At 41.8% G+C, this 25,827-nt stretch overlaps 2 protein-coding genes across 2 annotated transcripts in view; both read right to left on the bottom strand.

Annotated features, from left to right (window-relative positions):
• PTPRD (protein tyrosine phosphatase receptor type D) overlaps positions 1-25,827 on the bottom strand; it is a 1,753,725-nt gene that overhangs the window by 1,193,804 nt on the left and 534,094 nt on the right. The gene's annotated exons all lie outside the window — the stretch shown is intronic.
• On the bottom strand, positions 20,165-25,130 carry LOC132570109 (suppressor of cytokine signaling 4-like). The gene is made up of 2 exons (XM_060236543.1): positions 25,047-25,130; positions 20,165-20,899 (listed from the first exon to the last, which is right to left on the bottom strand). The coding sequence occupies exons 1-2, from the start codon at positions 25,128-25,130 to the stop codon at positions 20,165-20,167; spliced, it is 819 nt and encodes a 272-aa protein (XP_060092526.1).

The raw sequence follows: 25,827 nt of genomic DNA, 5'->3' as shown, positions 1-25,827 counted from the left end.
GAACTTTGTGGTCTGCAGTCCAGCAAAGAACCTTCATGAACTTTTAAGGCAGTTCATGGAGGCTTCTGGGTTTGTGAAGAGCAAAAGCAGGGGTTTAAACCCTTGCTTTCTTCTCCCTGCGATAGCTGCTAAAACAGCTGAGCAGTGGCAGTAGGGTGTTTGAACTACTCAGATGTTTAGATCGGAAACAAGTGAGCCATGGGGGCAGCCTGCTCCTGCAGCTCAGCTGTTTAAAGGGGCTTTCTTGGACAGTTAGTCCCTGCGGCTTGCTGCCCAAGAAAGCCCCTTTAAACATGGCTCAGTTGTTTAAAGGGGCTTTCTTGGGTTCAGCTCTGAGCCTTTTAAACCAAACAGCTGAGCAGTGGAGCATGGCTCAGCTCCCAGCCATTTAAACCCCTGCTATCTGATCCTCGCAATAAATAAATAAATAAAAGTCAACAAGCAGAAAGTGGGGATCATGAACCTATACAAACTGGTTCAGTTTGTGAACCAACCTCCCAGTTCATATAGGTTTGTGGTTCAGTTTGTGGTTCAGTAATGAATAATGATCTGACCTGCAAACATGTGGTTTGAACCCATTGCTGCTATGTGGATGAAGCATGTTAAGTGTACCCCTGGAGGCCATAAAAACTAATTTAACTTTTGTTAGACTGAATAGTTACAACCAACTAAACAAACTACTAAAGTATCAGGCTGAGGAAGATTATATCGGAGCTTGACTACCTTGCTGGTTCTATTGTAAGGCAATCAGGCTTCTGAGCTTCAGTGAAGTATACCTGTGAATACATTTATTTGGGTACATTTTGAAATAGCAGTCACACACATCCCATATTCCAGTTTATTGATTTGTGCCAGTATCATCATAATCATCAGTGATCATTCTTCTTATCTAAGTAACTGATTGTTTTGATTGAATAGTCTTATACCATAAAGTATATATCAAAAGTTCTGTTGAGTGACACCAATTAAAGATATATGGAAAGATATGATTTCTAATATTTGCGCCTAACACAGCTGGCCTGATTCATGGATTAGCCCCTTCTATTTGGCTGCAATCATAATAGGGTACTTAAGTGTGGCTTAACTTGGGTATCCTAATTTGCATGGTAACTCGCTACACTAAAGATAGCATTGGGGAAACTGAAGGAGTAGGAAGTTACAGGAAACCCATTTGAACAATATTTGCATATATTACCGCTTGTGATAATATGATTCATGCACGATTAGTAAAGAATTTTTTGAGGCCAATCTCACCATGGTATGTCACATGTGAAGTTGGCCTGATATGTAGTTGTTGGTACTCCACATTGTTGGTACTCCACATTATCAAGCCCTGCATCCACCAGGCCCCAGCAGGCAAAGGGATGTAGCCTGCCAACAGATCCATAGCAGCTGATCCTTTAAGAGTCAGTGAGTTACAGATAGCTGATCTTTCAACAGTAGCTGGTCTTTTGACAGTGAGGTATGTGGCAATTTAGCTGTCTAGAAGTTCCTACCTGATGGTGGGAAAGAAAGTGGCAGTGGAAAGATTGACCAGAAGGTACTATTGGTCCCCACAGGCTTGGCAACATCCCCATAGAGCTTTTGGTAGGAGGAGGTCTCTGGACATACTCCAGGTCTAGCTGGGGCCTTCAAAGGGCTTGAGTGGGGAGACCAATGAGGACAGATGAGCTCTGGCTTCCAGGCCAGAAGTGAGTAGAGCCTATATAGAGAAGGTGGAACAGGAAGGTGCTAAATCCTTCTGCTCTTCATCTGAGGCCAAGGGAAGGTGCTTCAGCCAAAATTGGCCCTGGGTAGGGTCCTGATGGTAGTCAGAGTCTCTCATGCCCCCCATTTTACTAAAACAACCAAGTATAACTTCAAGGACATCAATCCAATTCTCTGCAGTATAAACCTGAAGATATCTGATTTCATGCATAAAAGATGAACAGAAAGTAAAGTTGCCAATCCTCATTTGGGGGTAGGGGATCCCCCAATTTGGAGGCACTCCCCCCACTTCAAGGCTATCAGAAAGGGGAAGGAAATGTCTGCTTCACTCCATTATTGGAAACAGATTCCCATAGGGTATAATGGAGACTTGATCTGTGGATGTCTGGGGCACTGGGGGGGGGCTGTTTTTTATGTATAGGGACCATATTTTTAGCATAGCATCCAGTGCTTCTCCTAAAAATACCGCCCAAGTTTCAAAAAGATTGGACCAGGGGATCCAATTCTATGAGTCCCAAAAGAAGGTGCCCCTATCCTTAATTAGTTCCAAGGCATTTAAAGTGAAAGCATTTAAAGGGTCCCTTTAAATGTGATTTCTAGAACTCCCTTTGGAATTCAATTGTGCTTGCCACAACCTTGCTCCTGGCTTAAACCCCAAAGTCCCCAGATATTTTTTGAGTTGGACCTGGCATTCCTAACAGAATTAACATTGACAAATTTAAAAATGCTGAAAATTTGAAAAAGACACCTAGTGTATGAAATCTGTATGAACCAGTTGAACATTAGGGCGTATTTAACAAAGTCTATGTTGTATTTCAATGTGACTCAAATGGCAATAGACACAGTTGGATATAAAAATATAGTAAGAACTTTGTTGAAAAAAGAAGCATATGTATGGGAAGAACCCTTGTGTTTAAGATCTGTGATTTCCTGAGAAAGACAAAAGGAAAATACTAAAAAATAGACATGAAAGTAACAGGGTTAGTTTGAAAATCTAGCAGCTGGGGCAGGAGCTATCCTCCTATTGTAGGCCACCACAGGACAATCTTATGTGACTAAAGCATTATATTGTCAAACAAAGCAACAAGTCATCCAATAGAGAAGGTGGAAGACTGTTTATAGCTAATGTGAATCAGAAAGGGAGATCAATCACATTGCTCCAGAAATGTTATAAAGCATATGAAATCATTTATATAAAATATGAATTGGAGCTACTTCTTCCTCCAGATTTTTTTTTAAAAAAACTTTGCAAGCAAAAGTAAAGTTAAGCCTGAAAGCCGCCTGGTGGGGATGGGGGATCCTGCTCTTAGTGTAATGTTTTGCCCAGATACTATAATTAGACTCCTTGAGTATATGCAGAAGAAGCCTTATTAATAGATCGGAGAGCAACCATTATTAGCATGAAAGCACAAGACTGTCTTGCCAGAATAACATGGATGGTCAGTCCCCCAATACTTATACTTCCTGAAATAATGGCTCCCACCCACCAAAGTCATTTAATTAATTATTATAAAGTCTTTCCTCAGGCCTTAGTGTTGCTTTCGTCAGTCACATTCCACAGACTCATCCCAGTTCAGTTGGTCCACATCAGTGTTGGCCAGAGAGACCTGATTACAGCTGTCTCCCCACACTCCCTTTCCATCTGAAAACTGGGTACATCCCGCTACACACAAAGCATTGAATGTTTAAGACATACAATGGATGTTAGTTAGTAGTTGTAATATGGGGTTAGTACATCATATGGATACAAATGCATCTGCGAAATGATGAGTTGTTAATGAGCAAAGCTAATTTTACCAGCCAGGTGTAGTTCTGTAGAAAAATAGGTGGTGGAGCTCATTAGCATAACTCATTAGCATATGCCACCCCCACCAGCCAAAGCAACCTGATGCAAGGAAGGAAAAGCCCGGGCGAGCAAGGCCTGCTTGGGCTGGCTAGAGATCCAGCCAGCCCAAGCAGACCTTGCTCACCTGGGGCTCTCCTTGGCCGCCCCCCCACCCCAGTCAAAAGGCCAGCAAGCCACGCGCTGCCCAAAATCACATAAGAAGTAGAGAAAGGGTGGTGCAGTCTTCTCCAGGTGTTAATGAGGGCTGCTGGGGGTGTGGCAAAGCTTCTGGTGACTGGCTGGCTGCTCTCCTAATCCAGGGATTGTTAAACAGCTGAACCTACTATTCAGTGGACAAGGTAGGTAGGTGGGGAAGAGGAGGGGGCCGTCAGAAAGGTCCAGGAGCTGTACTCCTGTGAGCTCCTGCTGAATTCAAGGCCTGGTACCAGCAAACAAGTAATATTGCCTTTCCCAGCTATACTTGTCAAGAACATGTTCCTGGCACCCAGGTTCTGTATCTTGCAGCTACTTAGAGTGATGGTGGGATTTTTTTTAAAAAATAGCCTTATGTACTTACTACAATTTTTGTTGGATGTGACAAAGGGTAGCTCTAGGAGTTGCTAGAAACTCTATGGCAATCCTCAGAGCTACCTTTTGTTGCTTCTGGTAAGAACTTTCAGTAAATACACAAGATGGCATTTTTTTTTAAAAAAAATATCCTGTAGCTCTATGCCCCCCCCCCCCCAAAGTCTAGTGTAGATTACTATCCTACTCAAGGTAGCTTTTCTTTGCCTGCACACAAAGATCTGGATTCAGTCTTTTGTGAACAGAACACATTTCACAGACCCTCTTTCCATTATTGCCTGTGGCAGGACTCTTGGTGGAATATGGCATATTACTTGAGAATATAGAATCAAAGGGATATTAGAAAGGGGGATGCAGCAAAATCACCTTCTATGTATAAACCAAACTTTTCCACAAATTGAGCAAAGGGATAATTGCAGTGGATTCACCTCTCCACTGTACTTCCCTATATCACAGCACCTGCCATTCTCAAGGGTTCCCTCCATCAGACGTAATTTTTCAGTAGGAAGGAAGATTGGTAAATATCCTGCCTGAGAACACTGCTCTGTTCATGGTGGTTCAAGGCAATTTGGGAGGGACAGTGGCTCAGCGATAGAGCATCTGCTTGGTAAGCAGAAGGTCCCAGATTCAATCCCCCGCATCTTCAAGTAAAAAGGGTCCAGGCAAATAGGTGTGAAAAACCTCAGCTTGAGACCCTGGAGAGCCGCTGCCAGTCTGAGTAGACAATGATGGACCCAGGGTCTGATTTAGTATAAGGTAGCTTCATATGTTCATATATGTTCATTAATAGAACCTGCCATTTTGAGTACCATCACAAAACTTCGCAATAGTGCTACAAAAAAAATCACACTATGTTGTCATCACATACAGTCAGGCAATTTGTACACTATGAGAAGAAACAAATTAACCAGTTAGTCATGATTAGCAAGTTCTATGGCTTTAATTGAATATTAGTTCCTAACTTTAGTAGGAGCAGAGACATTATAAAAGGGGGGAAAAAAAGCTTTGTGCTATGGATTTTAGGCCGAGGCAATTCTGTACTTAATTAGGCAATACTTAAAATATTTTGGAAATAGAGCTGTAAGTTGAGAGCATAAGGAGAAAGTACACATTGTAGTGTAGCCACTAAGTGTTCCTTAAATGTGTGCCGCATAGCTTGATGCTTCAGTTTGTAGAAGTGCCATATTGATTTTGAAATGAATAGCATAATATGAAGATTTGCTGAAGGGCAATTTTTTAACCAACTTTGCAGCTGTCTGTAGGGAACTTTCTTATGAAATTAAAATGAAACCTCATAGTAAAGCCCTATGGCTCTGCCTAAAAGTAGAACATTAAATATGTTTATGGTTTTGCAAGGCTAGGTGTCATATATAGAATTGCTGCTTTTTGCTCTAATGAATAGCAAAGCTGCTTTCCTACTTGGTGAAAAGAAATATATTTCAAAGGATCAATATAACTCAATCCATTGTATTTCCTCTGGCACTGTAGGAAGGCAATTAAAATTGCATTTAAAATGCTGAATTTTGATTTGACTAGATTGTTACTGTAACTGGAGACAAAGGTTGTGCTGATAGAGTCATCTATATCCACCCAAATACCTTCAAGGAATTAAGATAATATAAAATTGACAACATATATTGGCAAAACCCAAAGATATGGGGCTGGATCCAAAGGTTCTATTCTGTCAGTGGAGTAAGTTTCAAAAGGCAGCTGGCCCCCTTCTTGGAGCGAAGTGACCTGGCAACAGTGATCCATGCAACGGTCACCTCGAGATTAGACTACTGTAATGCCCTCCCTCTACATGGGGCTGCCCTTGTACCGAACGCGGAAACTACAGCTAGTGCAGAATGCAGCAGCCAGGCTGCTACTGGGACTACCTCGGTGGGAACACGTGTGGCCCGGGCTGCGGGAACTGCACTGGCTGCCAATCGTGTACCGGGTTCGTTACAAGGTGCTGGTTATTACCTATAAAGCCCTATATGGCCAAGGACCTGCCTACCTTAGGGACCGCCTCTCTCCATATGTTCCCCAGAGGGCACTGCGTTCCAGTTCACAAAATCTCCTGGAAATCCCTGGGCCTAAGGAGGCCAAACTTAAAACAACTAGAGAGCTGGCCTTCTCCACAAAAGCGCCCCAATGGTGGAATCAGCTCCCGGAAGAGGTGCAGGCCCTGCGGGACCTCAACCAGTTCCGCAGGGCCTGCAAAACTGCCCTCTTCCAAGAAGCCTTCAAGACGTGACCAGACTGAATACTACGCCGCCAGGATAAACAGAGACTATAGCACCATACTGTTTTTAGCTTTTAATATTAATGTATATTTATATTTGTATTTATATTTGTTGTAAGCTGATTTTATGTATATTGTCATTGCATGATATTATATCATGACATATTGTAAGCCGCCCTGAGCCTGCCTCGGCGGGGAGGGCGGGATAGAAATAAAAATTTATTATTATTATTATTATTATTATTATAAGTAAGATCCACCATTAAAGGTTTTAGTTCATTGGTTGCAATCTATGGTAGATGACTTCTGTGAACATGACCTTTTCTTTTTCATAATTTCGGTGAAACTAAGAACTTTCACAATGACAGTGATGTTATAGTCAATCCCTATAGGTGCATTAACTGTCACTCTGTAAGAGTTGTGATTAAGTGCCCTTGAAAGGAATAGGATATCTCTCATAACATATTGGAAGCTGAGACTCTGCACAGGAAGGCAATGGAAACCACCTTTCTTCTCACTTGTCTTGAAAGTCCCTTACTGGGGTTTCCAGAAGACAGTTGCAACTTGACAGAATTTACATACATAAAAAGCTGGATTGCAACCCTAATGGTCATTTGTTGAGTGAATTGGTGGTGGCATAGTGGTTGTAGCATGGCACTCTACCATTCTCATATTCCTCTCTGCTAAAAATGCTAATAAACTAAACAAAATTAAAAACAGATTACAATTTGATCCATGCTTGCTTGAGAATATAGACTTGCCAACAGATATTCAGCTATACTATTTTCTAATTCTTTGCTACCTTTTTACAAAATGCTAAAGAAGATGTAAAGAACAGATGTGAAAAACAAAACACAACTATTTAATAAAAAAGCTACATATGTTCCTCCAAAGAAATTCCAGGGCAGAAGCACAGAATGATATTTATTTACTAATCTTTTAAAATTATTTCTCTCCAATGTTTATTCACATCCTGATTTGCCTGATGTTATATGTCAAAGGCTTCCAAGAATTGGTCTGGGGTGGAACACTAAATTGTCGATGTGCATGTAATGAACGATGATGCAGTTGCACAATCACTTCAGCAAGCACTCACACATCAGCATTCCATATTTCAGCATCATTGAGGGCACATGAATTGGACATTAGATTCAGAGGCTATGAATGCACTTCTGTTGCTTTTTTCTGTTTGCATACAGCTGACATGAGACAGATGCACAAAACAGAGAATGTAAAATACAAGCATAAATTTTAATTGCACCACTGGAACCGCATGCATATGCGCAGTGTAAAATGTAATGAGTGTGCTAAATACGTAAGCATTAGCAGAACATTTCACCACCTGCCTCCTAGCAAATATTGAAGGCCTGTCCTTTGAACTGTTTCCTAAAGATGCTGTAGTTTTTAAACTGCAATTTGAAAACACACACATATATAAAGGATATTCTCTGTAGGACTCGAGTCATATTAATTTTTACAATAAGTAATGAGATTAAATAAATGTCACTTTTAGGGTCATTTAGGGACTTGATAAAAATAAAATGATGTGGAATGTTGTCCTGAGATAAAAATCTAGGAACAATTCTGTCTCTCTTTACACAATTGTACCTACTGCTTCAAACAGCAAAGAGAGAAAGAAACTATAATGTAATTAATAGTCTTATAAGGCATCATCATGTTTTCTCTACACATGATAGAACAACCAGGGTCTGGGCACTAAACTAACACCTCCTCATCTTTCTCAATACTAAATAAGAGATGGCTAGCCCAAATCCCTGCTAACTTGACAGAATACATCTTATCTATTATCGCTGTCGTTTGTGAAATACAACAGTCAATTTAAACATACACGAACATTTGGTTGAAGGGACTGCTCCCTTACAGTTTGCAACTGATAATTTCAAGTTCTGGATGTACTTTTGTGTATGAGTGCATACACACACACACACACCTTCCATGAAAGGAACTAAATTTTAGTCTAGTAGTACTTTAGGGACCTACAAGATTTTCTGAATCTAAACTTTCAAGAGTGAGAGTTCTTTTTATCAACTTTGATTCCCAAAAGTGTATACCCCCAATTGTTACTGTAACTGGTTTTTAAATTTCTACTGAACTTGAATCTAGTTATTCTACTTCCAAAACTGTCACCATACAAAAAAAAAAGCAGAAAACTAGCACAGCAGGAGGAAAGTTCATTTCCTTTCTTTGCATTCTTTTAAAGGGTATTTTTAACATGGTGGAATATTCCAAAATGTGATCTTTTGCCATTCAACCACTCAGCATTTTACCATAAATCAAAGCCTGTGTTATCTGTGTCATAAGAACATAAGAGAAGCCATGTTGGATACAGTCAACCCATCCAGTCCAACACTCTGTGTCACACAGTGGCCAAAAAAGAAAGGAGGTTCAAAAGTGGGCCTAGAAGCCTTTCCACTTTGCCCCCCCCCCCGAAAGCACCAAGAATACAGAGCATCACTGCCCCAGACAGTTCTAATAATATGCTATGGCTAATAGCCACTGATGGACCTCTGCTCCATATTTTTATCCAAACCCCTCTTTAAGCTGGCTATGCTTGTAGCCACCACCACCTCCTGTGGCAGTGAATTCCACATATTAATCACCCTTTGGGTGAAGAAGTACTTTCTTTTATCTGTTCTAACCCTACTGCTCAGCAATTTCATCGAATGCCCACGAGTTCTTGTTTTGTGAGAAAGGAGAAAAGTACTTCTTTCTCTACTTTCTCCATCCCATGCATAATCTTGTAAACTCTATCATGTCACCCCGCAGTTGACGTTTCTCCAAGCTAAAGAGCCGCAAGCATTTTAACCTTTCTTCATAGGGAAAGTGTTCCAAACATTTAATCATTCTAGTTGCCCTTTTCTGCACTTTTTCCAATGCTATAATATTCTTTTTGAGGTGCGGTGATCAGAATTGTACACAGTATTGCAAATGAGACCTCACCATCGATTTATACAGGGGCATTATGATACTGGCTGATTTGTTTTCAATTCCCTTCCTAATAATTCTTAGCATGGTGTTGGCCTTTTTATTGCAATTGCACACTGTCTTGACATTTTCAGTGAGTTATCTACCACCGCAAGATCTCTCTCTTGGTCAGTCTCTGCCAGTTCACACCCCATCAACTTGTATTTGTAGCTGGAATTCTTGGCCCCAATGTGCATTACTTTGCACTTGGCCACACTGAACCTCATCTGCCACGTTGACGCCCACTCACCCAGCCTCAACAGATCCCTTTGGAGTGCCTCACAATCCTGTCTGGTTCGCACTACCCTGAGCGATTTAGTCATCTGCAAACTTGGCCACTTCACTGCTTACTCCCAACTCCAGATCATTAATGAACAAGTTAAAGAGCATGGGACCCAGTACTGACCCCTGCAGCACCCCACTGCTTACTGTCCTCCACAGCGAAGACTGTCCATTTATACTTATTCTCTGCTTCCTATTAATTAGCCAGTTTTTGTTCCACAAGAGGACCTGTCCTTTTACTCCATGACTCTCAAGCTTACTAAGGAGCCTTTGATGAGGAACTTTATCAAAAGCTTTCTGGAAGTCAAGGTAAACAACATCTATTGGGTCCCCTTTGTCCACATGTTTGTTCACCCTCTCAAAGAACTGTAACAGGTTAGTGAGGCAAGTTCTTCCCTTACAGAACCCATGCTGAGTATTCCTCAATAACTTGTGTTCATCAATGTGCCTACTCATTCTGTCCTTGATAATGCTTTCTACCAACTTTCCTGGTATTGAAGTCAGACTGACTGGCCTGTAATTTCCTGGATCTCCTCCGGAACCCTTTTTAAAGATGGGGGTGACATTTGCTACTTTCCAGTCCTCAGGAACAGAGACAGATTTCAATGAAAGATTACATATTTTTGTCAGGACATTCGCAAGTTCAACTTTGAGTTCTTTCAGAACTCTTGGATGTATGCCATTCGGACCTGGTGACTTATTAGTTTTTAATTCGTCAATCAGTTGTAGGACCTCCTCTCTTGTCATCTCAATTTGACTCAGGTCTTTCAACACCCCTTCCAAAATTAGTGGTTCTGGAATGGGCAAACACTTCTCATCTTCCACAGTGAAGACTGAGGCAAAAAATGCATTTTCCTATCCTCCTTCAGTAATCCTTTTACTTCTTGGTCATCCAAAGGCCCCACTGCCTACCTGGCTGGTTTTCTGCTTCTAATATATTTGAAGATATTTTTATTGTTGGTCTTTATGTTTTTTGCAATATGCTCCTCATAGTCCCTTTTTACCTGCCTGATCACAGTCTTGCATTTGATTTGCCACAGCCTGGGTTCCCTTTTATTGATCTCACTTGGACTAGCTTTCCACTGCTTAAAGGAGTCCTTCTTACCTTTTACAGCTTCTGTAACTTTGTTTGTTAACCATGCAGGCATTTTCTTATACCTGTTTGTTCCTTTCCTAACTTGAGGTATATATTTTATCTGAGCTTCTAGGATTGTAGTTTTAAATAGCCTCCAAGCTTCTTCAAGGGTTTTGACTGCATTTACCTTTCCCTTCAGTTTCTTCTTTACATGCCTCCTCATCTCAGAGAATTTACCCCTTTTAAAGTTAAAAGTGGTTGTGCTGGTCTTTTGGGGCAACTCCCTATTTATACAAATGGTGAAATCAATAACGTTATGGTCACTGCTCCCAAGCAGTGCAATCACTTTTACATCTCTCACCAGGTCTTGGGCATTACTTAGGACCAAATCCAGGATTGCCCCACCCCTGGTAGTTTCTGTGTCCATCTGCTGCATAGCACAATCATTGAGAGCATCTAGAAACTCAATCTCTTTCTCTTGACCAGAACACATATTGACCCAATGAATCTGCGGGTAGTTAAAATCACCACAATAAGTACACAATAAGTACATGCCCATTTACCTCCATGGATTTATTTGGGTTCAAGGGATTGCTGTATGGCAGGCATGAACAGTACCACAGATCCTATAGATGTCAGCACTACAGGTATAAATCATAAACTGTAAATACAGCACAATCCTAATTCAGGGGCTACAGAATGCACTGTGACTCTTAAGCAGAAGCAATTGTGTCCCTGACCTGGATAGCCAAGGCTAGCCTGATCTCTAGATTTCAGATGCTAAACAGGTTTGGCCCTGGTTAGTATTTGGAGGGAAGATCACCAAGGAATACCAGAATCACTACACAGAGACAGGGCAATGGCAAATCACCTCTGAATGTTTCTTGCCTTGAAAACCCTATGGGTTGCCATAAGTCTGCTCTGACTTGACAGTTAGAAAAAAAAACTGCATTCCAATTTTTATGAAGATTTACTTTTAATTAGTCCTTCATCTTGTACAATTTGAGAAGCTTATCAAAGTCTGTCCAGTGGCAACAGTTTTATTGAAGTTATAAGCTTTCATGTCCATGCCTGCATACTTCTTCAGAGAAGCTTGTGAGCATCACACATTCATCTCTCTGCTCTCCTTGCTTTCAGCAATTCCACTTCCAGTAGTTTAGATGGTAGGACTTAATTGGTCCTACCAGTGAAAGAAGAGTGGATTTCTTACCCAGTTCCCTTCCTCAGTGCTGTCTTCTGGGGGCTCTCCCAACTCAGTAATGCTTTTTTTGGTGGGGGATCACTGTAAGTTTCTTAAGGAACAGTTGTTGCCAGCAGGGGAGTGATGAGAGAATACAGATCATACTAAATAAGGATATTGTGTGGTATTGTGTGGATTTTGTTGCTGCTTTTGTGTTTTGCTTTGGACCAACATAGCTACCTAGAACTTCTTTTTAGATAGTGAACGCTCCTGATGCGCCTGCTTTTCCTTCTAATATATTTTGAAACCCTAGCGGAACAACAACCACTCTTAGCACAACTAGTACTGTTCTGTCAGTGCAGCAGCGAAGCTATGAAATGAGATGGGCTAGACCCTTTGAAAGAGAACAGTAAAACATAATGTTGAAAAAAAGATGCAGTCTTGTGCCTTAGTGACACTAGTACGCTGCAAACATCAGAAATAATACTTTACATTGGCTTCCCTGAATAACATGCCTTCGTTTATAAGCATGAAATGTTACATAGTTGGCTTCCTTATGTGATAATAAACCATTTAAACACTACTTCTGAGAACTGCCAGAGTGAACAATTCTCTCCTGGGGGAGCTATAGTGCTCTGATTCCCTATTACTATTGTCTATCCTTAACTGCCTGCCTGTAACTTGCAATGATTGACTTCTGACCTAATTTAAGTCCCAGCCCTAAAACCCATCTTTGTGTAGATGCACAGGACTGTAAAAGCACTAGGGCATCAATTCACTTTGCCTTAATTATTTAAACTAGCTAAACTCCATTGACTTCACTGCATTCTAGAATGACAACTGAATAACTGAGAAGGAAAGGATTTGACCTGCATTTGAAAAAGCACAACTGTATGGGTCGGTTTTATATTGCTGATTCTCAACTGAGAAAGTTCTTTAGAATATGTATACACCCACAATCATTCCCCTTTTCCCAGACAGGGTCTGCCCAAAAGCTCTCTAGAATGCTGCACTCTTCTAGGAGGCTGCTCCAAGCCCAGACCACTGCAGAATATGCCATAGACAAAGGGAGCACAGGTAATACACCTTGTAGGGAACAGCAAAACTGCTGCACAAGGATATACAGGGACAAAGTGGATCCCAAGTCACAAAGGACTTTGTAGAACACACCTTGACAAGATGAATGATGCAGACCATACCTTGCCAGGAAGAGTGAAGCTGCTGCAAAGTAAGGCAGCTTTTCCATGTGGAATCATAGAATCACAGAGTTGGAAGGGCCTATACAAGCCATCTAGCCAAACTTCCTGCCCAATGCAAGATTAGCCTAGAGTATCCTGACAAGTTTTGGTCTGTCTGCTGCTTAAAGACTGCCAATGAATAGGAACTCACCACTTCACTTGGTAGCTGATTCCAGTGTTAAAAAACTCTTACTGTAAAAAAGTTTTTCCTAATATCCAGTCAGTACCTACCAACCCTTAATTTAAACCAATTATTGTGGGTCCTATCCTCTGCTGCCAACAGAACAGCTCCCTGCCCTTCTCCAAGTGACAGCCCTTCAAATATTTAAATAGAACAATCTTGCTCATCCCCAAGCTCTTCTACTCCAGACTGAACATTACCAAGTCAGTCAGCTTATCCTCATTGGGGTTGGTCTCCAGGCTCCTGATCATCCTTGTTGGTCTCCTCTGCACCCACTCCATTCTGTTTACATCCATTTTGAAGTGAGGCCTCCAGTTCTGCATACAATACTCCAGGTGTGGCCTGACCAATCAGTGTAAAGTGAAACTATGACATCTTGCAATTTGTATGTTATGGCTCTGTTGATACATCCCAAGATCACATTAGCTTTTTTGTCACTGCATTACACTGGCTGGTTATACTGAACTTACAGTCCACCCGTACCCCATTATCTTATTTACACACACTGCTACCCAGAAGTATATCCCCCAGAAGTATATCCCCCATCTGATATGCATGTTCCTCATTTTTGTTATCCAGATGTAGAACTTAGCATTTATCTTTGTTAAATTACATCTTGTTCACATCTGCCCACTTTTCCAGTATGCTTAGATCTCACTGAATTCTATATCTTCTGGTGAGCTACTTTACAGGACTGAAGACTGATGATTTCTTTTCCTATGAGTTCCCAGACAATGTATTCTTATTTCATATATGACTTCTTCAATTGAGAAGCAGTTATGATTTACTAACAATAAAGACTGTCTTTATTTCTACTAAATATTTCTACTAAAATATCAAGAACTGTTCTTGTCATATGGAGTTTGGTTGTGTTTGTTGTTGAATAACCACATGTTATAAATCTAAATGCATGAAGTTTAGCATGTAAGAAAACTCAAACATAGATTTTATTTAATTAACATTTAAAGGAGAGCTCTTTTCATGGCATTTTAGTTCATTTCTAATAATATTCTCTAGACTTGTTCAGTGTTAACTTTGCCAGAAGTAAAGATCAGGAATCTGCTGGAGTGTAAGTGCAATAGACACCTATATTGTCAGATCCAGTAGAAGACTGATTTTTACAGATCTAGCAAAAAGACTTTGGTGCTGTGCTAAGGTAGAACCAGGCCATACTCAATACTAATATGTGCTGAACTGTGCCAGATCATTTTACTAGCACCCAGAGCTGATTGTCTGCTCAAAGGACCACAGTGAGCCCCTGAGGAGATGGCAAAGAAGCAGGGGCTCAATGTGATTCCAGTGTGCCTAGCCAAGCATAATTCTCATCTCCCCCTTCCCTTCTTGTTTATTGGCACATCAACATATTCACTGGTATATGTTACACTTGTCATGGGCATTCTGGCAAAAATGGGTTGCCTAGCCCTGATATAAGTGGAACAGACAACTACTTGAAACACCATAATTCAACAGCCACCTGCCTATAAACATGCTTCCAAGTCACTTCCAGAATGGCTAGCATTTACTACAAATAGAAAGGGCTGGAACAGAATCCTTTACATTATTAAATGGGGTTCTGAAAGTCATGCATGTGTTTGGATAGGAAACTGTAATGCCTACTGCAGAAACCTGTGTTGTCACATGCTATCTCCAGCATCACCAGTTCCCAGTGCCAAATGAGGTTGTCTTGTCCTCTAGAATTTTTGTGATGATTCAATGGGTTCTTAGATAGATTCTAAGCCTTACCCTGCTTAGGAGACAATGAACTTGGACTGGAAACTGGTGGAAGTGGGATCATAACCCTATAAGTGAAACAGTTTATAAGATCATGCTTCTAATATTTATGTGCACTGTTATGTCATCTATTCTAAGTTCATTATACAAGGCATTTTAGCTTGGCTAATGAAATGTCCTCTGCTCACTATGTGGAAGAGCTCTGGTATCAACGACACAAGAAATGTCATGTTCCTTTATGCTTAGCATTCTGTTGTGCTGCTGGTGGCTCCTAATTTTATTATAGCCACATTTCCTGACTGCTTCAGCTCATTACAGAGACAAATATCAGTTAGTGACAGGTAACTTTTCATTCTAATGCGGCTCTGCTACTGATGTCTGTGCTTCTGAGATATTCCATTTTGCACCAGAAATTAGTTTCTGTGTTACAGCTCCAGACGTGTGATAAAAAAAGATACTGTAATTTAGATAAACTCCACTAAATGGCTTGACTGAAATAGAGCTAAAATGAAGGTATAAATGGCTGAAGTGATTAAGAACGTCAAGTCCTCTTGGGTACTGTAAGAGAATGAAATAGCTGATGGATTATTATTTATCCCTGAATGTGAGTTTTTGGGATTTAATTAAAGATGTTATATTTTTGAAGCTTGTTTGAGACTGTAAATCAAAAACCCACAACAGAGTATGCTACAGCTAATAGGGAAAGTGGAACATGAGGCACTCAGATGCCCATTTTAAAAACGCTTTTAATTTGTTAGCTGAAATTTTTTGCAGTCTAAAATTTTGCAGATGCATGATTGCTGAATATAACTTTTCATTAAATTATTTTCTTCTGCTGTGTGCATAAGTCTGCAAAGTGAAGTGCAGAAATTTTCCTCAAAAGAGCAGACCCTGAAACCCTCTAAACTCTACAAATAGATCACAACAGAAAATGAAGCATAAAAAATAAAAAACTGGATCTTCAAATAAACATTTCTTACATTATAATGTTCTGCCCATTTACAGCTTTAGATAAGCTTTGAAGAGCATATGCAGGTTTAATTAATTGCATGAGGAATCGTACCACCTGAACGTGATGGTTTATGGTTCTATGTGATTTTATAATCAAATATTCTATAAATCCAAATTTAATTGCACTAATGGTATAGTCCTATTTACATTCTTATTTTAACAAGTAATAATAAAAATAAAAGGTAAACTCCCATATACATTTTAAATGGTTTCCAGGTTATGAAAACTGATATACACAAGCAGGGAACTGCAAGGATTTGCAGGGTAAATTCCCCTTGCCTCCCATTATTTTCTCTTTCCCTTTCTTGAAAGCCTCCCTTTGCCTGCCTTCTCTCTGTCTAGTCCCCCTACCATCCTACCTTTATCTCTTCCCCATCTTCAGTTTTCTGCCCTACCCCTACCCCTGGTACTTTCTAAACTGGTAAACTATGGCCCACTTCTGTGGAGCCAGTTGCTGGAGTGGGCCCAGTAGCATAGTGGGAAATGCTGCAAGGACCTGTGAAAGGTACCCATTCTCCCATCTCACCTTCTTCACAATATTCCCCCTTTCCTCCCATATAGCATATCTCACCCTTCTCTGCTTCCTTTCCTTCTTTTCTCCTTCCTGGACATCCACTCCACTTTTATCTGTCACTCCACCCACAGCTATATTTATCATTCGTTTAAAGCATCTTATGTTGTTCTCCTCTCCATTTTACCCTCAGAACAATCCTGTACACTGAGGCAGACTAAGAATGAAAACCCTGGGAAAGACCATCTCTCCTTGCATGCTTGGCTGGGGTGCTGTCATGCTGCCTAGTTTAAATTGGACTGACCAACAGAGCCCCCCTCACAGGAGCCAATCCTGCAGGGAGAATATGTGTGGGGAGGGGCCTCCAAGAGTCAGAAAAAGGAAAAAGGAAAAAAGAGGAGGAAAAATTCAAGGGAATCTGTGAGCAGAAAGCAAACTGAGCACTGAAAGGGAGGCATTGCAGAAGAAAAAGAAAACCTGACAGATACTGACAGCAGAGACAAATGCACAACAACAACAAAAACCCATCAGTGATGCATGGTGAACATAGGAGAAAAGACCAGTGCATAATAGCCTTCAGTAACTTTCCACAGCAGAATTGGAATTCAAGGTCCTATTCTAAAACCATTCATTTGGGTGCTGCTGTTGGACAACATCAGGCAGTCAGACCTAAGTTATGCAAGTTGAGTGGTAGTTGTTGGTTGCTGCCAGATTTTTATAATTTTTTTTTGGGGGGGGGGGGTTACACCACCAATGTAATTTTTTCCCCAGATTTCATTTTTTTTTTTTTTACTGAAAAATTGGGGCATTTTCAGGCTTGATGAAAGAACTTCTTGCTTGGCTATGAGCCCCGTCTCCAGATTTAAGTATCTTCAGGTTTAGTCAACTTGGCTATCTGAATATGGATTAAAGTTAATATTGAAGTACAGTAAAACCACATTTAGGGCATAACTAAATGGAATACATAATGATATGGACCCTTGACATTAAGAATTACAGGAAGCCTAATCATATAACATCTGTTTACATGAGTTGTGTGATGTGGAACAAGTGAGGCAGTACTGCAAAATGCTTAGAATGTAGGAATAGGCCAGGGGATACATAGATTCAAACCCCATTCAACCTCAAAGTGACTAACAGGCAGTTCAGTAGCTTGGATCCATAGAGCACTTTCCCAGTTCAATGGATTTCTACCTGCAAAGAACAGCTTTTCTGCCTCTTCCTTCCCCCTAAAAACACTCAATCAAATGCTCTTCCTGTCCCTAGAAGCAGCATTTCAGGGGGTATTCTGGGCTGCACTGCAAGGATGAGGCAATCTATCTTCAGAAATGCTCCATAGGATCTGAACAAATGGCAATCAGTTTAACCTATCTCATAGAAATGATAAGGCATAAAAATGATAATACCTAGAAAAACAGATAGATAGACACACAGAATAGCTTTAATGTGCAATTGTGATACATATGGATCTTAGGCTGCAATCATAAGCATGCTTATTTAAATGTAACTTTATATTAATTTTAAGTAAATATTAATAGAATTAGGCTGCAAGGTCTTGGAAGGGGCCATGGCTCAGTGTATCATGCACAAGGTTCCAGGTTAAATTCTTTGCTACTGCAGTTTGAAGATGAGATAGGTGATATGAAAGTACTCTACCTAAAACCCTGAAGAGCTGCTGCCAGTATACTTATTGAACAGCAAATTCTACTGAAACTAATGAGACATGAATGAATGAGCATTGTAACATCAATTTAAATTAAATTATGTGACCTAATATGATATAGACCAGAGAAATAATTTCATAAGTATCATGGAAACGAAACAACACCACTTTTAAAATCACCTATTTATTGCAATTCTCCCCACAGCCATGTAAGGTAGCTAGTATTATGTATCTCATAATGCTGCATATGGAAGATTGAGTTTGTCTAGGTGGTCTAACTGAAGTCAGGCACAGGCAAGATTTGAACAAGCAATCTTGTTCAAAAGAATAATCTTTTCAGTCACAGCTTATTCTCTTTGCATCCACACTATGCTATAAGCATATGCTACTCTAGGTCCCAATGTACAAGATATTTTTAAATCATGTGATCAATATCACAGTGTTAACACTAACTGAAGATGTGTGTACAATTTAATTATCTAAACTGAACTAAAATTAATTTAAATGTTTAAAGAGGAAGCTGTATAAGATCCTTATTAAATGTGTTCAAGTTAAAATATGCCATGATTAAATATTGATAGAATTATTTAGCAATCCGCATGTACAAGGCATTCAGTGAATTTCTATTGCCTTTTTCAGACAATATCTGCAGAAAAAAAACATTAAAACAAAATGCAAGAAGACCATAAATCCAACAGTATGTATTAGAGTTTTTATTTCATTTTGTATGTAACAAATAACAAAAATAATAAAGAATCACCAACAATATTTGTCATGTGGATATATCTTGGATATAATTATAAAATCAAAATATACAACAACATACTTCTGGCATGGATTTGGTAGGGGATGCTGACATGTGTGTATTTGTAAAAATGCCTCTATATGAGTGCACAACACATAAGTTAAGAGAAGTCGGACACCAAAGAAGGATCAGAATTGGTCTTCCATTTATTAATGCTTAACTCAGTTATCAAATCCAAAGAGAAGCTTTTTCTAAGCTTAAAACATAATTACTAAACATATCTTTCTTTATTGTATGTTAATAACGGACTCATTTTAGTTCCTAAATATTTCTGTTCCAGTCATTGCAAATGGGATTGCTTTGGTACAAAAAGACTGAGTTGTTATGCCTTTAAAGAAGAACCCCAATTAAACTTTGGTAAAGCAAAATTGTGACTGATTTTCCTTGTACTGCTAATCAGCAATCTCTAGTGGTCACATTAGTTCAGTAAAACATTCTGTAAGAGGAGGATTTTTCAACATGAATAGTTCTTAGCTGCTATAAGGCAATCAAACAAACTTAATTTTTGCCCAATTAAAACCAATACATACACTGTATAAATTATGCCATACAGTATAAATTAACATACTAATCTCATAAATTAACCATTAAGGGTGCATTATGCCATGAACTCACAGAATGTTTTGAAAGGTTTTGAAACAAAGTCTTTGAATGTCACCTTCTCTGGCAACTGGAGAGCATTGCCACAGAGGATTAAGAGCATTCATTTGATCCAGAAACTACAACTACAACTCTACTTGAGTAAATTGTGATTTTTGTTAAAGGAAAATATGGAAGGCATAACATCACATCATAAAGTCCTGCCTGAGTAGTTCGCCAATGGCCTATGTTGTTGATCCAGAAGAAGGGGCAAGGAGAACAAGAGTCCTCCCAGAATCAATGGAATGTTTCCCAAGCCATCTCCCCATTAAACTTGCCAGTCCACAGGTCTGGGCAGGGAATTCCCTGGTTTTTCAGGCTCCTCCCCACCACCAGCCAGCACAAATGCCTTCAAGCCTTGGCAGGTTTAGAAGAGGCTTCCAACTGTTTGTGTTTCTGAATGTGTGTGTGCCTTTAAATCACATCAAAAGGAAAACTGCAGGGGGCTGGGGTGAACAGACAGAGCCACATTGCTCTTAGTCCCTCTGTTTGTTTGGAGGAACACTTCACCTCCTAGGCTTATTTCATTTTCCAGTTAGACTGAAGTTGGTTGAAATACAACAGCAACATGAGTAAATTGCCCCACAAAAGTGTGTACTTGCTGTTTTTTCCGTCCAGAAGCATTTCTGCCGCATACTTATCCATCACTCCCCAGTAGCACGGGTTGTCGTTGATCTGGAGGTCGGGGACGAGACAGTGGAAGTAGTCAATCTGGGTGTGATATTTCGGGGGTGATTCCAGCTGCAGCAGTTCGTCGCCGGGGTCCCACCGCGGCTTGTTTCTCGTCCTGGAGCTGGCACAAAGCGTCATGGCCTCATCGTCGGAATCCATGTCGCTCTCTTCTCTGCTCTTTGCTGGGGGGTCACAGCTGCAGGAAGGGCTGTTGCCAAAACTGGAAGCCTGCAGAACCGCCGGCCCTCCTCCATCCGTGCTCTCGACTTCTCCCTCCTTCCCTTCACTGTGGGAGGACGCCACGCTGAGCCAGCTTTCTGATTTTTGCTTTATGGGGGAAGTGTGCCGCTTGATCAAATGCCAGCGGAAAGCTAGCTCGGACCGTGGCGGGAAGGGACACTTGTCCAACATCAGCTCGCTGATATGGATTTTCCTCTTGGATGGGAGCACTGAAGAATGCCGGCTGCTACAGTTCTTGATAGGGAAGCACTGGCCCACGGCATCCTGTAGTTTCTGTTTCAGAGACCGGCCTAGAAACCTGTGGCCACACGACCGTTCCAGGTCCAGCTCACTGTGTTTTGGCTGCTTTGAGGGTCATGTGATGATGACTGTTCATCACTCAAAGATGGATCAGTTTCAAAAGGGTATGGTGCTTGAGCTGGGTAACTGTTCAGAGCTCGAGCTGTGCCCCGTCACTGCGTTAGCGGCTTATTTGGCAGTCCGGGGGCATAACAAGGGGTTTCTGTTCTGCCACAGTAATGGAAGCCCCTTGACAAAGCATCAGTTTTGGACTGTGATGTCACGGGCTTTAGGTGAGCTGGGGTTATCGGGGGTGTGGTTTGGGACCCACTCCTTTAGGATTGGGGCAGCTTTGACAGCTGCCGCCATGGGGTATCCTTCTGCCTCCATTCAGCGCTTGGGCCGGTGGCGCTCATCGGCTTACAAGTCTTATATTCGACTTTTGCTCAGTCCCGAGGTTTGATTGTTGGTTGTAATGTTAATGGTTATGTTTTTGTTTGACTGTTCTCTTTTAGATGCTGTTGTTCCTGACCAGAGGAGCCGAGTTCTCATCTGTGGCCATAGCCACGTGTTTTGGGCCACTCACCAGGCGTGGAGAACTTCAGTCGGCTCTCAGCTGGGACTCAGCTAATGAACATATGAAGCTGCCTTATATTGAATCAGACCCTCGGTCTATCGAAGTCAGTATTGTCTACTCAGACTGGCAGCGGCTCTCCAGGGTCTCAAGCTAAGGTTTTTCACACCTATTTGCCATGACCCTTTTAGTTGGAGATGCCAGGGATTGAACCTGGGACCTTCTGCTTACCACTGAGCCACCATCCCTCCCCTAAATATGTTTGTATTGAATGGCAGGGGCACTCTGGGGTTTGCATCTGGGGTTTGGGCCCTCTGGGGTGAGCCTCCCTGCTGGGCTGGCCTGGCGGGAGCTATGGGACACAGCTCCGGCTGGGGGCTGGGTCTCTCGCCCGCTAATGGCAGGGGAGCAGTCTGTTGAGACTCCTAGCCCTGACCAGGCCATACTTTGGGTGCCCTTGCTGGAATTTATGATGTTTAATAAAGTGGCCCATTATTTATACCAATGCAGTTGTGTCCGACTCTTTATTCCGATTTGGGGGGGGCAATCGTATGCTTGCAGCTTGCCTTCCCAGGAGGGAGAGAGGACTGTCACCCATTTGGGCATGAATTTAGGGGGCGGGGCCTGGTTGTTTTAATGGCCAGACCTCCATTCCCCTGTTGCAGTCCTTTGACGATTGGCCCTCCCGCTCGCCCTGTTTGTTATGTAAGCGTTTGCTGGTCACCCCTTTAAGGGGGGCTGGGTAGGAATTTTTTACTCTCCAGCTGATTGGCAGTTGCTGGGGTGTGTTTTTTGCCTACCCTACATAGCTGTATGGCGATTGTGGATTTGGCTATTGGGAGGTGCTGTTTAAATAGGTGGTCACTTTAGTTGGCAGGTTTTCCTGGGTTATGGTACTATGCAGCTAGGGGAGGACCATGAAGCATCCCCCTTTTGGGGAATTAAGGGTCTGGCATGATCAACCTTGGGGTTTGATGACTTGGGGTGGGGAGAATGCAGACTGTCCTGGAGGCTTGACTAGAGGGTGCCTTCCAACGAGATGTGCGTCTGGGGTTTGGGCCCTCTGGGGCGAGCCTCCCTGCTGGGTTAAAAAGTCGTGGGTGCAGCTTCAAGAGACCCATTTGAATAGGAATCGGCATGAACTACAAAACCTGAGCAATTAACCTAATCATGAATTGATATTAACTAGGAACCCAAAAGCAGCAAAGAGCAGAAAGAAGGGAGTTAAATGACTTTGAGCCACTTAACCCTCTGTTTTCTGCTCCCCAGCAAAAAGCAGGTGATGAGCAGAAAGCAGGGGGTGAAATGGTTCCAAGCCATTTATTAAATGAAGGGTGAAAATACTGTCTCAGCTGTAGCAAGTAGCCAGAAAAGGAGACTGAAGTTTTATAGCTACCTGAAGACTCAAAGAAAATCCAGTTTAGGGTTGTTTGATGAGAGTGATAGAGTAAAGGTTACATTTTTTCCAGGTGTACCATCAAGAAAAAAGAAGGGATCATCTTACATTCACATACATGTTTGCACAGTAATAAATTGTATATAACATTGGGGGGGGGAGGGGTTGTCTTAAATTCAGGGCTGTCCTTCTTTAAAAGTTAACAAGAAGTATGATCTGAAGTGCATCTCCAGGGCTTTTTTTGAGCAGGAATGCACAGGAATCCAGTTCCAGCTAGTTTGGCATCAGGGGTAGCCTAATATGCAAATGAATTCCTGCTGGGCTTTTTCTACCAAAAGAGCCCTGTCCATCTCGATAACAAAAAGCCTTACTTAGCACATTGCAAATCTGGAATTTGAACCTACCTGTAAATGCCTGAATCCACTGTGAATTCACAGCAGCATTATCTTTGAAGCAGAATGTAGTGCCCGTGAGTTCTTATTGGGTGGCCCAGCTGGTAGTGAAGCAGCTGGGTGGTTTCTTGGGCCACTGACCAATGCAGGGGACTGGACTGTGAGTGAGCTGACTGCTGCAGCCATTGCAAGAAGCACTAGCACTGGGAGAGCTGCTGGTGCCAGGAAACAGCAAGGGTCAGATGACTCCATCAGTTGTGCCATGACTTGAAGACCTTTCCCCAGTAGGCTTACTTTGGGCTCCTCTCTCAGCTGTGTAACATTGGACAAAGCTCAGAAACTGCTCTCACCACCAACAGAAGTCCTCTGGATATGTTTTCAAATGCCAGAAGAATATGACTATGGATTCTATGCAACAGTCTGGGCTACTCTCTTCTCTCTCTGATTAACTTACTCTCTGTATTTGCTCACAGAGGGAGGTTTGAACTCCAGTGAATCTGTTTGCCCCTCCACCCATCCAGACTTCGTTGTAACTTTGGCTTTAATTGCCCAACACCTTTCCACACCAACAAACTAGATGCAACCAGCTCCAAGTTGCTTGGAGACTAAAACTGGGGGAAGATTGAGGATGGTGATTGGCTCCATGTGGTAGATAAATGCTGAGCACTGGAGATCCTCTGCCTCTGAAAAGGGAGCTCTGACATTCTTTACACAGAGCCTAGAGACTGGGCACTATAAAGAGTACTTTTATTACTTGATGTTTGAGTTGCTGTTTGGCCCATGTGTTTACAACTAAATCCCTCTAAATAGACCCCCGCTCTTTGTTTTATGTTATTTCTTCTGTTTTGAGTTCATGACTAATTAATTGTATACTGGTTAATTAATTGTGGGTTTTGGATTGATTAATTTATTAGGATTGCCTTTAAAAATGTATCAATCAATTTGGTTTTATTGCTAGTGTTGGGTGGGGAGGGATTCGTATTCTTGGTTTGTCAGGATAAATTCCCTTTCATATTGATTGGTTTATTAATTAGTATGAAATTGGAATCGTATTGATATTAGACATTAATTAGCAGTTTTATTGTTAAAAAGAGTATAGGATTAAGGGGGGGGGTGGAGGTTGGTTTATGAGGTGAAATTTTTTGTTACAGTGTCTGTTTTTAACCATAATTTGTATGCCACAGTGGCAGGTTGAGCTAATAGGTTCCAATGGGGGAGGCCACACTGGGGTTGGGGATTTTGGTGCTGTTGGGGCATGGGAAGTATGATGGTGGGAGAAGGTTTGTAGGAAGGAGATAGAGATATGGACATGCTCAACTTTCATCCCATTCCAAAAGATGCTGGCTGTGGGGATAGGAAACCATACCCTTCTCTGGCACTAGTGTTGTCAATGCCAGGCCTATCAACGTTAAGATCTGTTCTCCAGGATTACCTGGTGGAACAGGTGGTAGACCTGACTTGCATAACTGAGACCTGGGTGCGAATGGTGAAACCATTGCCTTGCAGCATTTGCTCCCCCCCCCCCACACACAGTTTTTTCGATCCTCTGCCAGTCTCGGACTGATGGGCAGGGGTGTGTGGTGATGTTTATCCAGCTCAATTATTTAGATTAATTTGGTCTTTAACATCTTTGCTTCAGGGCATTCCAAATGATATGGAACTGAATAAAGGCTTTATGGCATTTGCGGATTATTATTTTGCAGATAAAGTTTTGTTGCTTTGCTCCAACCTTCCAGCCACAATTTATATAATAATGGAAATGGAAGCCCCTTATCCATCTTGAAGGAGGCAGTGGTCTGTCCTCTCCTGAGGAAACCATCTTTGGACCCCCTGATCCTTGCAAACTACCACCCAGTCTTGAACTTGCCGTTCCTGGGCAAGGTAGTGGAGAGGGCAGTAGCGATGCAGCTCTTTCTTGGAGGATGCTGACATCTTGGATCCCTTCCAGTACAGCTTTTGCCCTGCTCATGAGATAGAGATGGTGTTGGTCATCTTGGTGAATGATCTCTGGTGACATCTGGATCGAAGTGGTTCAGCATTACTGATCCTTCTTGATCTGTCAGCAGTGTTCAATATGGTTGACCATGATATGTTGGCCCAATGCCTTGCCGACAGAAGGATACAGGGGCTGGCCTTTCAGTGGCCTGTATCCTTTCTTCAGCGTTGGGGACAGAGGGTGGCACTCAAGGGTGAACTATCCTGGCAGCACCCATTATAATGTGCCATAGGGAATGATTCTTTCCCTGATGTTATTTAACATCTATATGCATTTCCTCACCAAGATTATCTGGAAATATGGGCTTGAGTGTCACCAATATGCAGACAACATCCTGTTCTATCTGCTGATGGATGACCACCTGGATTCAGCCCCAGAGGACCTGAGTAGGGCACTGCAAGCTGTGGCTAGATGGTTGCAACAAAGCCGGCTGAAACTAAATCCATTGAAGATGAAAGTCCTATGCCTAGGCTACAGTGGCTGGGATTAGAGATCAGGCTCTCAGCCTTTGACAGGGCCCCATTGGTGCCCACATTGAGAGTGAAGAGCTTGGGGGGTACTCCCAGATGCCTCTCTGACCATGAAGGCCCAGGTTATCACCACTGCCCAATCTGCCTTTTTCCATCAGAGGTG

This window comes from Heteronotia binoei, chromosome 4 (genome assembly GCF_032191835.1).
Source record: "Heteronotia binoei isolate CCM8104 ecotype False Entrance Well chromosome 4, APGP_CSIRO_Hbin_v1, whole genome shotgun sequence".
Classification (NCBI taxonomy): domain Eukaryota; kingdom Metazoa; phylum Chordata; class Lepidosauria; order Squamata; family Gekkonidae; genus Heteronotia; species Heteronotia binoei.
Note: the sequence above shows the minus strand (reverse complement) of the source record. Positions and strands in the feature narration are given on the sequence as shown.

Excerpts from the sequence above, each read along its gene's own strand:
- LOC132570109 (XM_060236543.1), bottom strand. The coding sequence starts at position 25,130 with ATGTCAGCATCCTCCAAGAAAGAGCTGCATCGCTACTGCCCTCTCCAC. Across the intron at positions 20,900-25,046 it reads GGCAAGTTCAAGACTGGGTG|CCAAAACACAGTGAGCTGGA; the intron begins GTAGTTTGCAAG and ends CCCTCAAAGCAG.